Source organism: Solanum tuberosum, unplaced genomic scaffold (genome assembly GCF_000226075.1).
Source record: "Solanum tuberosum cultivar DM 1-3 516 R44 unplaced genomic scaffold, SolTub_3.0 scf00026, whole genome shotgun sequence".
Taxonomy (NCBI): Eukaryota; Viridiplantae; Streptophyta; class Magnoliopsida; order Solanales; family Solanaceae; genus Solanum; species Solanum tuberosum.
The window spans coordinates 155,114-170,493 of record NW_006238952.1 but is presented as its reverse complement, the minus strand read 5'-3'; the positions used below and the strand labels follow the sequence as shown (position 1 = coordinate 170,493).

Sequence of the window (15,380 nt, the reverse complement as noted above, 5' to 3'; positions counted from 1 at the left end):
GTTTTTGCTTGCTTCCCCCCCCCCCCCCCCCCACCCAAATCCCATTCGGCGATGCTTCAGATAATTAAATTTACATTTTTATGTGTTGGTAGAATATTAGTCATATAAGTAAAAGAAAATATGTCCTTCACGTTCTTCAAAATTCATCGTCAGAATGGTTTCAGTTTGTTTAAATATTATTCTTAATTGCTTACATTTACTAATTAATTATTAATACCGTGTATTTTTCAACTTAAGTTCAAAAGCTTGTGCATTTTTTTGTTACGATCAGAAGCATTCGTTGTAAGTGTATTAAGTAACTATAACTTGCAACGATTGTCCAAGTCTTTTTCCCCTCACAATCACGTGCTTTAGAATGTGTATTAATTAACTATAACTTAGCAATAAATTTTTATTTTTTACTATCAACAAACAAGACAATTCTTCATTGATCTTATTTTTATCTTTCAATTTTTATTTAAAGGATATTTTCTAACATATCTCTGACGTGAATTCTTAACTTATCTTTTTACTAACAACAAACAATTAGGAATTAAAAAAAAAATGGAAGCATCTTAACGGCGTCACAGTCAAGATCCAAAATGAATAATCCGTCAAAAAAACAAAATCAATGAAAAAGAATACAGTCGTAGAGAACGAATCCATTAAAAAAACTACTGTCTCATTTAATTACAATGCTCAAAAGATCTTTAAATTTATGTGAGTACTTTATTATTTTAGTTAAATAAACAAGAAGACTTTGATTAATCTATTATTTAAAGAGAAATAAAATATGGCAATTTGTACAACTAATCATTTACTGTAGTATTGTTGACTTACATTGGCAAAGCCATAGAATATCCAATAAATTAAACAAATCAGTTCAAATAAAATATAAGTGAGACACTAGCAATAATTAAAAATTATGACTAGTAGTACATATCAGTTAAATGATCACTGTCCTTAACTGGTAAATTATTTTGTCACTTCCCTGAAAGAACAATATAATAATAAATGGAACAATATAACCTTATAAAGGGATGAATCATGGGTTAGAACTGAAAAAGCTCTTGTAGCTTTGGAAGTATATGAACAAAGTTTCTGACTGTACCTTTAGAATTATGAATTGCAGCATTCAAAATTCAGGGATAATGGACCCGTTCGTTTATCCTTCTCCACTAAAATATCAGGCTAATTTGAAACTTAAAGGTTCGAGACCTAGCACGTTAATTTGTTTAATAAGAGACCTTGTCCTTGACATAAATAATACCAACAAATTTTACATATATAAATACCCAAAACTCAAACGTATAAAATGTGAAAGCAGTACGGGATTGGTGTTTTTGCAGGTTATATGGATCCTGAGATGTAGCAAACATAATTGTGTAGCACTCATCTTGATTATGACCCTTTAAATTTGAAAAGAAAGATGATGATCATGCAAACACAACCAGGTAAAACTCTGTCCGCCAAGACTAGAACAGATGAGAAGAATCATCTAATGTTTTTTGTCTCCACTGAATTTTGAACATGTTATTGACCACTAGGCGACACACATTTTCATGTCTTACATGTAAAATTAGAAGTAACAAAAAAAGTATAAAACCAAAAACAAATTTGTAAAGAAAAGGTTATATACACCTCCATCGTATATGTACATACATATTTCCTACTAAAGGATTTGAGATGACTCCAATAGTTAAATTTCAGGAAAAAGAAAAGATGAAATAAAATGAATTTTTCAATAACTGAAAACTATCACTAGCTTTGCTAACTTCTGAAGCAATCTCAGTACTGTAAGTTAGGAGTGGGTGCACCACTAAATAAGGAGAAAAAAGTAGGTATATATTAAGTGAGGATTGATTCATATTTCTTTAGATAACTGACTCAACATTCAACCAAGTGCATCATTTTACATTTTTAGAACATGGGTGCTAGCAGATAATATAGAACAATTCTAGGAAATATGTACATAAAATACCTAATTTGGCGCAATGACCGTGGATTCACGTGAACCATAAACAAGGCTATAAATTCGCCCGAGTGGGGCATGAGGAAAACATTAGCCATTAATCATATGGGGTCTGGGATGGACCATTTAGTACTGCTTGCTATGTAAGTTTCGGAAATTAGACGTATGCACAGCGAACAACTAAGAAACAATAACATGGCCTTTTTTATTATCCAGTCATTCCCAATGTAATAAGCAACTACATATCAGAAAGAATAGATATATTTGTTCAAAATGCAAAACATAACATAACAGTTGAAAGACAACAGAACAAAGTAGAACAAATATACATCAAGAGTGTGATTTGATTCAGCAATGATTAGATTTGCTGTGTGAGGGAGCGGGATGAAATCATTTGTCAATCATGGCATGGGGAAACTATGAGGTGAGCAAGGCAGCAAAAGAAGAAAGCAACCATAACTTTCTGAAATGAAAAGAAACCAGAGGGTACAACCTATGTCAGCATAAAAGTTAACTGTCCAAACGAATTCATTCACACCTGTTTGAAAAGTGGAGTTCCGTCTGTCATCAGATGAAAACCAAAAAGAATTATCTATCTCTTCAAAATAATCGGCAGGGAAGCACCTCTTCCAAGTTGAGTAGACTAGAGTCCAGCACTCAAAAATATACTGGAGTGATGTTGCTTCAGCATTGAATCCACTAGATTTCAGTGTCAAAAAGGCGGATTGCGACATTTGAAACCATTCTACTGGCAAAAGGAATATAACTTAAACTGTACCTGAAAACCAAGCAATATAGCAAAATAGTAAAGATAACTCTGGTCGGTTGTTGGGAAGTTCCAAGCAAATCATTTTCAAAACAATTCTTTTCTCAATTCTCAGTTTCTTTAATTTTCAGATAATGTATGAAGTGCATATATCTGTTAACAAGAAAACATTTCCTCTTCAAGATCACTTTCTATCAAGTGTATAGGAATCACCTAGCAAGCTAACACCACATTTGTCTTAAGTAGGACCTACAAAATCAAGTGGAGTATACTGTATACTGACGTGTGTGCAGAGGAAGAGGAGTGATGGGCCGGTATGAGAAATGGGTGCCAGTGTACTGGATGCATACGAGCTGGGGTGGAAAAAGGAATTTGTTCATTCTCTGGTTGAAGCAGCTTCACTACAAGTTGGGTTTGGCTACCAGTGGTAGAATACAGTGGGTAAGTTAGTTTCAACTACCAAAATTAACTGATTCAACCCTTATACTTATCAATTCTATGCTGGGACTGTTTTAATTATGCCTGCTAATGGTGATTTTGGATAAAGATGAAATAGCAAGTAGGAGAAACCGCTCCGGAGTTTCTGAAATAAAACAAAATCAAAAGGCAGGAGCTCTAGCTGGTAACAAACTAAAGCTTCACATGTCTTCTTTTTTTCCAAGTTGAAAAGGGTTCAGGTTGAGCAAGACTAAGACAAAGTCGTTGGAGTAAAAGTTTAGTGACGTAACTCACGAGACAGATGTAGAAGTGAGGATTGATACGCAAGTCATTTCCAAGAGAGGAAATTTCAAGTACCTTGGGTCAATAATCCAAGGAAATGGAGAGATTGAAGATGATGTTACACATCGTATTAGAGCGAGTGAATGACATGGAGGCTCACATCCGATGTTGTTTGTGATAAAGATGTCCCACCAAGACTTAAAAAGATGCCGTTCAAAACCTCGCACTTCTAGAAGATGAAAGTAGTGGAAATAAGGATGATGAGATGGATGTGTAGCATACAAGAAAAGATAGGATTAGGAACTAGAATACTCTAGACAAGGTGGGAGTGACCTTTGTGGTGGACAAGATAAAGGAAGCGAGGCAAAAATGATTTGGACATGTGAAGATGAGATGCCCCAATGAGGAGTTGTGAGATGTTGGCTATAGCAAGTCTGAAGAGAGGTAGAGTTAGTTGAAGAAGTATAGGGGAGAAGTGATTAGACAAGACATAACACACCTGCAACTTACCAAGGACATGGCCCTAGATAGGAGGATATGTAGGTTGAGAATTAGGAAAAAGGGTTAGTAGGTAGTCAAGTGTTGTTTAGTTTCCTTATCAATGTTGGTATTATTACTCTCTTAATATCTTATTCTTTGATTTTATTTTTACTTATTGTCTCCTTCATTTAAGTTATTGTATTACTTGTTGTTGATACCATTCTCTTCCCCATTATTTTAGGCATAGTGACATTCATTTTTGTATTCTTTTACTATTGTATTTCCTTTTCAAACCTGCTTTGATATGCTTTACTTGAGACGGGGGTCTATCGGAAACAACCTCTCTATTTTTGCAAGGTAGGGGTAAGGTTTGCGTAAACACTACCCTCCACAAACCCCACTTGTGGGATTACACTGATTTGTTGTTGTTGTAAAAGAAAATAAAGCATGATCGCGAACGGCAGATAAACTGGTTAGCGGAGAATAACGATGACTAGTAGCACACTGAAATCTAATAAAAGGGGGAGTAGGTAGTCTTTAAAAACTAGGGTTGCTTTCTTTGTTGGTCTAATTCGCCATAAGGTGGAAACAGAACATCAACTCTCATTGCTGCTTGATAACCTTTTTTTTTTAGATAAGGGTAACTTTGTATTCACAAAAAATTCATCATCCAAGGGATGATGAATTGGAAACTTACATCCCACAGGGTGGTGGGCACACCCTCAAAAAGCCATACAGAATTACAAATTTCCTTTAAAATCGACCATCTCTATGCTTTCCCCTACCAACTCTTGCTTACACCAAAATAATAAAAGACTTAAGCATTTCATTTCTATCTTCTGAAAACTATCATTTTGTCCTTCAAAACATCTAGCATTCCTTTCTTTCCATAGAGTCCACCATATACAGGCTGGAATAGTCTTCCACCAATCTCCACTTTTCCCTCTGTTGCCAATTCTTGTCCAGCTATGAAGGAGCTCCATGGTTGTCTTTGGCATCACCCAGCTAACCCCTAGTATACACAAAAGCATATTCCACAATTTTGAAGCTGCTTTACAGTGAATGAACAAATGATTATTTACTTCTGCTTTCTGCTCACACACAAAGCATCTTGAGCAAAACTGCATCCCCCTTTTTGTAATGCCTCATGTGTAAGGCAAGCTTTTCTTATGACCAACCAGACAAAACATGTTACTTTTAATGGGCTTCTTGTCTTCCACATTAGCTTCCAAGGCCATTTTTTAGTCACTGACTGATTGACATTTATCCTCCAGTAGCAGGATTTGACTGTGAACATTCCTTTGCTATGTAACTTCCAAATTGGTTTATCCTTTCTTTGAGATATGGCTGGAGGGGTGTTTAGCACCTCTAGTAGCCTGGCCACATCCTCAATTTCCCAGTCATTCAAAGCCCTCCTGAACACTAAGTTCCACCCTTGTTGGCTCCATACTTGAGCAACAGTAGCAGATCTTTGTAAGCTCAAGGTGTAGAGGTTTTGGGAATAAGTTCCTCAGGCTATCATCCCCTTTCCAGATTTCATTCCAGAAATCTGTTTTCAGACCATTACCCACACTAATATAAATATTGTTATTGAACTGTGGCCACAACCTTCTGATGGTCTTCCACACACAGCATCCAAACGACCCCATCACCTCCTCAGTGGTCCATTGGCTAAACAAGCCATATTCCCTGCTATGAATCTTCTCCATAGGGCTCCATCTTCAGTACAAAATCTCCATAGCCATTTTTGTAGCAAGCAATTATTCTGGATGCTAAGATTTCTCATGCCAAGGCCACCTTGTTTTCTGCTCAAAGTGAGTGTAGCCTTTCTTTTTCTTTGTTCCCTTGCCAAATGAAGGATCTTCTCATTCTGTTGATTTTCTTCACAATGCTCTTGGGTATTGGAAATAGACTCATCATGTAGGTAGGTAACCCATCTAAAACTGACTTGATAAGAGTCAACCTACCCCAGTGATAGGTACTGACTTTTCCATCTTGAGAGTCTTTTCTCACATCTCTCCATCACCTCATTCCATACCTCCAACTCCTTATTTTTGTCCCCCAAAGGCAAACCCAGGTACTTCGTGGGAAGAGAAGCTATCTGACATCCCAAATTCTCAGCTAGACTTTGTATATTGTCTACCTGATTAATTGGGAAGAGGAAACTTTTCGACCAGTTAACATGAAGCCCTGAAATGCCCTGAAATATTGTAAGGATTGCTCTCAAGTGTCTGATTTGTGCCACTTCTGCTTCACAAAAAACCAGGGCATCATCTGCATAGAAAAGATGTGTAATTTCCAGATCATCACCTCTCCCTATTTGAGCATTGAACCCTTTTATCCAGCCATTTACCTTTGTTGTTCTGAACATGTGGTTCAGCCTCCATAGTTAGTAGGAACAAAAAAGGTGACATAGGGTCTCCCTGTCTAAGACCTCTATGCGATTGAAAAAATCCTTCAGGCTTACCATTTATAATGAGTGAGAATCTTACATTTGAGATGCAATACTGTATCCAGCCAATCCATTTCTCTCCAAAACTCATGTCTTTCAGAATTTTTAGCAAGAAATTCCAATTAACATGATCATAAGCCTTTTCAATATCTAGTCAGTTGCGTTAAGCTTTCAGTTTTGCACAAAGTGCAGGTGGGCGTTGCTCTTTTGCCCATCTACCACCCTATGTCAATTCCTTTCTCACCCTTTCTAATGTACTAGCTTCAAAGCCTTACCATCTCTTCGCTGCCTTCCACACAGAAAGATTGGTCACTTCCTTATTTTGGACTAGTCTCTTAACTCAAATTCTCCTCTAAAATGGTACAACAGACGATGCAGTGTTGTCTACGCATTAATTAGCTTCTAAAGCCTTCAGTTCAAGCTTTGAAGCTAAGTTCGGTTGTTAGGTGAGGAAAAGTGAGAAAATGATGAGAGTAGTTTTTGACTTTGTTATCCAAATATAGTGGCATGAACATAATGAACTAACCAGATTTTAGAGATGCTTTTTTTTTTGGATAAGTCAGAGTCTGAACATTCCTTACAAAATTACTGAGAATACCTCAAGCTTCAACGAGTTGAAAGCTGAAGGTGAAAATTAACTCATCAATCTTACTCAAGATTTACTGGCATGTACTAAGAAAACCTGATCATGGAATCTCAACATTGTTAAGCAGCATTTTAACCATCCATATCTCCAGTTTCCCATTCATCCTCAATCCGGTGGCCTGGACTGCCTCAACCTATCAAAACAGCGAAAGAAACCCACCCACGTCCTCCCTTTGACATATAAGTGCTCCAAATATACCAACCCCCCCTTATCTCTATTCTTTTACCTATTTCAGCATAAAACCATCTGACCTATGGGTGCTAAGAAATCACAGATGGAGACCCTTTTTAGCACTTTCTAATAATAACTAATTTCAGGTCGACATGACATATGTATGGCAGGTTTAGGCACCAAAAAGTTTTGCTGAAAGAACCTGTATAAAATGATTGAAACAATAAAATCAAGTATACTAATAAGTTGAAGTGGTGATGTAACTTCAACGGAGAGGTTGAGCGGATCTGAGTGCTATCTTTGCATTAATTGATAAATGCCTTCGTACCTCATGTACTACTATGACCATGCTGAGATATCCATAAAGAAAAATCAAGTTTTTAATGATACTTTTGACCCAGCTTTGGTCGGCAAGCAACCAAGAATGGTCTATTAACCACAAATAAGACATTTGTTAGAACATTTTCCCCTTAATTCCTTATTGTAATTTGTGCATTTAAATTTGAATTTCAACTTCACATTTAAGATGGAAACACATAGCTTTATCCTAACACTAGAACCCTGTCATCTCCTTTCCTACTTTTGGGATAAAATGTAACTTATAAGGTTAAAAAAGGATGTAGATTGTATAAAAACAGTACATGCAAGAAAAACTATGCTAGATAGATAAGGAGTTAAGCAACTGACCAGACAAGGGCACATATTTCGCATATGATTGCAAGTAGTGTCAGAATCTTACTGTGGATCTGCAGAAATACGTAAACAATAAACAGAAGAAAGATTGTACTTCAGATAACTATGATCAATGCACGTAACACAACAAGGTAGAGTGAATAGTGACATATATCTTTGATACTTGGACCATGTGAAGCAGCAACAAGGGCAGTAAAAGGGACATCAATGTTTTGCATCACATAGCAAGAAAATAATACGCTTTTAGGATAAGATTTTCAACATCAACACCTTAAAACTACTATTAAGCAAAATTTATCTCGCTATGTAAGTCATCTTCCTCTCATATCAAGAGAGGGTTTCTTGTCAAACTGGCCATAAATAATAATAACAATAATAATAATAATAATATCTTTCTACTTTCTAGATATCTTCTCTCAAGCAGAAATGAGAGGAGGGATGACCATTAGTTTAGTTGATCTCTTATCTATCTAAGAAAAAAGAATATTGGGACGCATAATAAATTTTTCCTTGTATTGGATTTTTAACAACACTACATTTATTTACCTATAACTACAACTTCCTCATAGAAAGAAGGAACTCCTACACGATAACCTTCACCTTGGAAAGGAGACTAGGCAAGGAAGAAGACATCTCTACTGCAGTGTATGAATTATCGCATTGTCTTCCTTCAAAAAGGAGGAGAGCAACTGATTTGTGACATGCCCAAAAAAAGATGAGTGCAAATTAAAGAAAAGAGTACTGGATTTCCTTGTTTATCAGAGGAAGTGAACTCTAATATATAATCCATCTTATGTTACTAATTTAGCACTACTATTTAGGAAGAGGATCACTCTAATAGATAATCCATTGTATAGAAAAGACACTTACCCAGAGTGCACAAATGAGAGCTAAAACAACACATCCCACATACATGTATGTGGCATAGGCACGAACTGGATCCATCATCATTGAAAGTTGCTGCATAGGTCCAATGAGAAAAGTTGTGCTGCAATGAGAATATCCAAGTTCAAAACACAATAAACTGTAAGATGAATGAAATTCAAACGCATGGCTTACATACAACAACATAAATCTACCCAGATACTAAAAAACTAGTTATACTTGAAGAATTGGAAATTTTTGAGCAACTCCATGCAAAAGCAATTTGCTGCTATTGGTTTGAGAGACACATTTCTATTTCTAAGCCCGACCTTCTAGCAACCAGACATAGGGATAAATTGGCTAGAATTAGAAATGAGAGGAAATAAAGGGAAATGAAAGAAAATGGAGAAAAGAGTCATATTTTGACTTTAAAATGCACTTCTTCTTAAATCTTACCTTCACTTCATTTTGATTCCTTCAAAACAATATATCCCGCAGAATTCATTTTTCACAATGCAAAGTAGAAGTAAAACCGAATCTTTAACAATTTTAAAATGGCAACAACCAAGTTCCAACAATTCATATTTCTATAACCAAGCAGATTGTGGCATACCTTCCAATGGCCAACATGTTGCCAAAAGTAAATAACAAGGCAAATTTAATGGGCTTGATGAACACAATCATTGACTGCATGCAAAAAGTAAAATAAAGAGAAAAACAACAATCAGCTGAAGAATTTGTCACTGAAAACGGCAGTAGAATGATTACAACAACTGAATAAGTGGTCATACCAGGAACATACAAATAAAGCCAGCGAGAAGACAAGCCGCGAAACCATAAACTCTCTGCACAATCAAAATCCAGAAAGTCACCATAAATCATCAACTTGGGTTTTAGGAGAAAAAAAATTGGATCTTGTCCATTAAAACAGTACCTGTAAAGGGGAAACAGAGCAGAGGGCTTCTTGGTCACCAAACAGATTATCTTGTTGCTCTTCATTTTCCCCCAAAATGGATTCGCTTAGCCTCCACATTTCGTTGAGAGTTGGGTTTATTACTCAGCGGATCATCAATACCTTACACCCTACCAGAAAACTCAACAAGTTATTGCAATTAATCAGAGCACAATGATAAATCCTTGAGAAAAAGTCCAAATTAGTCCCTTATTCTTAGGTTAAGACTCAAAATAATCCTTTAAATTTTCACATGGAGCACTAATAGTCCTCATGTTTGCAATATTGGTGCACTTTTGGTCCTCCCCAAACTTGTCTATTTTTTAGATGAATTGACACATATATACAACTCTTAGATTAAATTGGTGCCAAATAAATATTTAACAAATAAAAGCCTAAAAAGAATTGGCATATAAAAGCCATTCATCTATTTTGCACAAAAATAGGAAAAAATTCCTATTCATGCCCACCTCTCTCTTCAAATTATTTTTATTTAAAATATAAAAAATATTTGCTACCATCTCTCTCTTTTAACTTCCAACCATTTTGTTACGCCCCGAGCCAAGAGGGGGTGGCCAAGAACTCTATGAACACATGTTATACAATTGACCTTTACTAAGTGGAGAGAAATTACTATTCATAAGACGATATTAAAGGACTATACATAAACAATATTGTACATCTAGCCGCACAACTACAATAAACAACTAAGACTATTACTACACATGATAATTTAACACTCTCCATGAACCCTCTAATAGAATTCGTAGCTATACAATGACGTATGATCGAGCAGGGCATCGACATACTCAAATTATAACTAGAAGTATGAATAAAGAATACTTGACATCCATTTGCTTAACATATAATGTGTTATACCTTGTTCGTTATTTTAGATCACCTAATAGTTTGCCTAGGTGGTGTCCTGTGGAAATTTTAATACAAATGATCATATGATGGCCTAACAAAGGTGATCTATGTTAATGTATGGCATGTGTTGCATAAATACTTATGATTATGATTTCATACTCATAATTTTAATCCGTTGTGGGCTCGCATATGAGGGTCTTGCCCGCAGGACATATATGTCATATATTGGCTCGAGTCAGGGGAACCAGTGCATGACATTCCTGTTGACTCCAAATCAAATGATGCCACAAGGGTGGGTACACCACAATCTTTAGGCTCACTATAATGGTCTAGTCTCAATCATGTGCATAGAATCACGTCGCACATGTGTGTCAAGTAAAACCTATGAAACCCTCCCCTCGATAAGGGTAGATTTTATCAAGTGATGCCTTCAAGGCCTATGACAAGTAGATTACGATAAAATCATTTTTACTCTCAAGTATGATATTTGTATAACAGTTGGCTTCTTTAATCATGCTATCTAATTATGATAGCGTTAGTTCTTGGTTTTATTTTATGCCTATGTTGTCAATGAAATCAAATATACACGCGGATCTGTGATATGGCCATTTATTCTCATTTATAACACGAGACAGATATACCATATGACTTGTAAGGATTTCGAGTAAAGACATTTACGGTCATGCGAAACATTATAAGTACTCAACTCGAAGGAGTAATATGAATATTGAGACTTCAATAAATAGACGTAAGACGTGAAGACAAGAAAGTTTAAGTGGGACAAGAATATAGATATTTTACCATATTCGACATATCGTCATGTGTTTGGCATGTAGAAAATGAAGGACATATTCACATATATCAAGTAAACTATATTGACTCTTTTAGGAGAAACAAGTGACTAATTAAGGTTGTGCCTTAACGGTGGATAAGGTTTTAGCTTTCCATATCTTTGGTACCTTCCTAGCTAATCGAAGTACCACAAGTCTCCAACAACTCAACCCGCAGGGTGTAGCCTTTACATAGCCCACTATTACCTTTTATCATACAATAGGCAACAATTTTACTACAAAAATATTGTATACTTTCATCCATAACTCGTAGGTTCATCTAATAATTTACCCCAAAATTCATCACTTATGTTCAAACCCAATCAAATTCCTTAACAATCATTTGGAGCAAATTCTTTATTTTTAACTTACAAAGTTCGATTTTAAATCTGTCCCATCAATAGGAACACCCAAAACCTCCACCTTTATCATAATTTCATCTTTTCCCCTTTTCAAGAACCCTAATTAACCAGACCCATTTCAAGAGCTAGTATGAAATTCAAATCAAATGGTGACTACCACTTTATAGTACCTCCCAAATATGTAATCTATAATTGAATTCGAGTAAGTGGTAGAGAAATTACCTAATTGAAAACAAATTTCAAGTTGAAATCTTGAAAAAATTCCACAATTCTTGAATATTGATGGATAGGTGTCTATGAGGTATGGCCAATGTATGCCCCCTTATTCTTTGAGAATTATTGATCAACTTTTGAGTTCTCTTCACGTTGAATCCACTGAAGAAGAGTACTTATGGGCATATTTCCTTCATTTTCTCTCCCTTTTGTTATTTACTTCACCTAAAATACTCATTCAGTTCACTTTTAACTTCTCGTTGTTTGACTTGGCATACAATTTAGAAAGTAATTAGAGCTCGTTTAGTAGAGTATATAAAAATAATATTAAATAGAGTATATTAATAATATTTGTATTAGCAATGTATGTATTAGTTATATTTGCATTAATTATACATAGATTATTTTTATGCATTGTTTGATTTGATGCATTAAATATAGAATGTATTGCATTAAAAAAATTATTTACCTAGATACCCTTCACCATTATGATGGAAAAGATATAAAAAGCTATTGAAGAGCAATTGGGCTTTTAATTGAGTTAATGCATGCATTAATACCATTGCATTGTTAATACCTAAAAATTCATGGTATTAGCAATTACACTTTAATACACAATAGAATGTATATTAGTTATACATTTGATATTGTATTTCACTAATAATTTGAAGAATAAGTATTTAATGTTGAGGGTAAAACATGAGGGGGGAAATTATGTTTTCTTGACATGTCAAAAGTGATAAGTAAAAATAAACATCTATTTTTAGAAATAAGTGATAAATGAAAGTGAATAGAGGGAGTAATAATGAGTTAATGACCCACTTACCAAGTATTGATATGTTAAGTGAGGTCACTTAGAGCCTGGTGGACTTAAAAAAATTGGTCAAATCTATTTTTAAGTTATTTTATGTTTTTAAGAGTATTTGTCAAGGTTAAAAATAATTTAACATAAGTTTAATGACTTTTAAAAAAGTTAAAAATCAAAAGTAAAATTTCCCTATTTTTTATTTTTTTTACTTAAAAATGTTTGACTTTTATTTTTTGATTTAAATTTTTTTTTTCCAAACCAAATGCTAATTTCGTTTTCCGAGCAATCCATAAAGTGCACAAATACCCACTAACAAGTAACAACCAAATAATACATACTTACTTAATATTTGCGCGTAGTATAGTAATGCACTTGGGAAAATAATCATATAAACATCTTTGTATACCTCTTTTATTACCTCCAAAAAATTTAGAACGGAAATTACTATTTGTATTTCATCTAGAACTTCTTAAGTGTCAATCTATTTATGCAGCTAGGAGGTAGATTTAAAGATCATTAATTTAGTTTAGGGAAAAGACATAGAGTTCCCTCTGAACTTGTCCCGAAAAGTCAGTTACACACTTAAACTATCATGGTGATCTATTACATACCTTAATTACTCAAAAACGAATTATTATCACCCTGAGACGTGTAACACCACTCTCACGTTATGTGGTGTATTACACTTGCTGCCACATCAGCGCTGCATCAACGTCATGTCATAAATTATAATTTTTTCTTTTCTTTTCTTTATTAATTAACTTTTCTTTTGTTAACTATATTTCACTCTAACTAATCCCTAATTAATTGTTTTAATTCTCTAATAATTATATCTTCTTCATCACTAATCCCACTCATTTTCAATTCTCATTTCATCGAAAAATCATATCCAGCCCCACATTCACTATTGATTTTGTTCCTCACCACCACTATATCACCTTCAATTCTTCTTCTTCTTTGTCACCCAACACCAGATATCACCACCACCATTATCAATATCAATTTTTTCTTCTTCACCACCTTCAATTACCTCTTTTAATGTTCTTCACCCATCACCACCAAACCCATAAAGTTGCTACTACCACCAAAAGAAAAAATTGATTAACAATCAAAAATTCTTTAACAAAATCAAAAAAATGAAAAAGATAGAAACAATCAGTCAAAAAAATTCTAGATAAAATACAATTATTCACTAACAAATCTATAGGAATTAACCTAATTGTGAATAAAAAAAATTGTGCTTTAAGATTGTGATAAAAAATAAAGAATGAAGAAGAAGAGGTGTGGGGTGGAAAAGAGGATCCTAACTTTTTTTTACTTTAATTTCAAACTGACGCGCCTATTTTTTATTTTGTTTTATTTTTTTTCCACGTCAGTTTTAGGGGGGTAAGAAAATTCACTTTTGAATAGTATAGGTGTGTAATAGGTCACTATGATAGTTTAAGCGTGTAACTGACTTTTCAGAACAAGTTCAAGGGGAAATTTATGCCTTTTTCCCTTTAGTATATAGTGCACCACATGACCCTTCAGGAGTTATACTCGTCTAAAGTATAAAAATTAAATTCAATTTCCTTTTATTTAGGCTCTATACATTTGTCTTTAAAACTAGTAAAATATTTATTTAGAATTATAAATCTCCTTAAAATTAGCAAAAATATTTAATCATGGCTATTCGTCTTTCAAAGGATATTCTTACTTGTAACTTATGAAATATCATATCAAAAAATCGCTATACCAAAACTAAAACTAAAAAAAATAAAAAATTGATATGTTAATTCAATATTTTCTAAAAGTATGCATGCATTGGATACATCATAATTTGGATAAAAGAGAAGTGTTGGCCTTTAAATAGATATTGTAATTTGTTCAAGTGAATCATAGCTCACATACCATTGTAATAATCGAAAGCTTCTCTATTTAAATATAATATACATATAAATTCTAATATATCCTTACTAATATTTCTCAAATATATGTAAGTCGGAAGAACTAATTCGAGATTCTTAATTTAATTTTTCAAATCGAAAGATCCATAAATCGGGGTGCTTTTACGGACTCTACAAACCATTTGAAGTATCTTGTGTTGTTGTGCACTATGCTTTATTTCATGTAAAGAAAATAAAACCACCAACCTAACTAATCAAACTCATACATCACCGATGTGTGTTGTGGTGCACTGGGAATGTTTCACCCTTAATCGGATATTTCGAGTTCGAGTTCTGACGAAAATTCTGTTGGGAGCGCCACCTTCGAATGAGCCCTGCAGTGTGTTATTCAGATTTAGTCGGAGCTCCAAATGTGAGCTCCGAACACCAGATGAAAACAAAAAAAATAATCAAACTCATACGTCATTTTAACCACCCCTAATTTCCCATTTAATTATACTTTGACCCCCTCTCTCATCATTTCCTCAAATTTCATCATAATAATCACACTCTTCGACACTTTCTCTCCCATAACCAACCACCCCAAATAATGGCGCGAGGCTCTTCTTCCCAATCCACCTCCTCCTCCACCACTCGCCCAGGGGCCGCCGCACCCCGTGGTTCTGCCGCCGCTACAGCTGGTATGCGCCGACGCAGGCTCGGTGCTTCTTCCTCTG

General features: G+C 34.7%; 2 protein-coding genes across 4 annotated transcripts in view; one reads left to right on the top strand and one right to left on the bottom strand.

Annotated features, from left to right (window-relative positions):
• Nucleotides 1-2,132: 2,132 nt before the first annotated feature.
• On the bottom strand, nt 2,133-12,198 carry LOC102597800 (vesicle transport protein SFT2B). Of its 2 annotated transcripts, XR_366848.2 has the most exons (8): nt 11,980-12,198; nt 9,678-9,826; nt 9,535-9,588; nt 9,357-9,430; nt 8,750-8,867; nt 7,874-7,932; nt 2,576-2,729; nt 2,133-2,414 (listed from the first exon to the last, which is right to left on the bottom strand). XR_366848.2 is itself a non-coding variant. In XM_006341295.2 (7 exons), the coding sequence occupies exons 2-7, from the start codon at nt 9,774-9,776 to the stop codon at nt 2,651-2,653; spliced, it is 483 nt and encodes a 160-aa protein (XP_006341357.1). In that variant the 5' UTR covers nt 9,777-9,826; nt 11,980-12,198; the 3' UTR covers nt 2,133-2,650. The 2 variants fall into 2 exon arrangements, 1 of the variants encoding a protein (XP_006341357.1); XM_006341295.2 differs by having other exon boundaries at nt 2,133-2,729.
• Nucleotides 12,199-15,180: 2,982 nt separating this feature from the next.
• Nucleotides 15,181-15,380, top strand: part of LOC102597485 (protein transport protein Sec61 subunit beta-like) — an 844-nt gene continuing 644 nt past the window's right edge. The window contains exon 1 of one of the 2 annotated variants that reach the window (XM_015306158.1): nt 15,181-15,379. In XM_015306158.1, coding sequence (XP_015161644.1) covers nt 15,254-15,379 — 126 coding nt within the window. In that variant the 5' untranslated portion in view covers nt 15,181-15,253. The remainder of the gene's footprint in view (nt 15,380) is intronic. The other variant, XM_015306157.1, reaches the window with a different exon arrangement.

Bases quoted from the DNA above. Each gene is read 5' to 3' on its own strand.
- LOC102597800 (XM_006341295.2), bottom strand. From the start codon at position 9,776: ATGTGGAGGCTAAGCGAATCCATTTTGGGGGAAAATGAAGAGCAACAA. The intron at 9,589-9,677 runs GTACTGTTTTAA...TTGATTGTGCAG, and splicing joins GCTCTGTTTCCCCTTTACAG to AGAGTTTATGGTTTCGCGGC. The intron at 9,431-9,534 runs GTATGACCACTT...TTTTGCATGCAG, and splicing joins GCTTTATTTGTATGTTCCTG to TCAATGATTGTGTTCATCAA.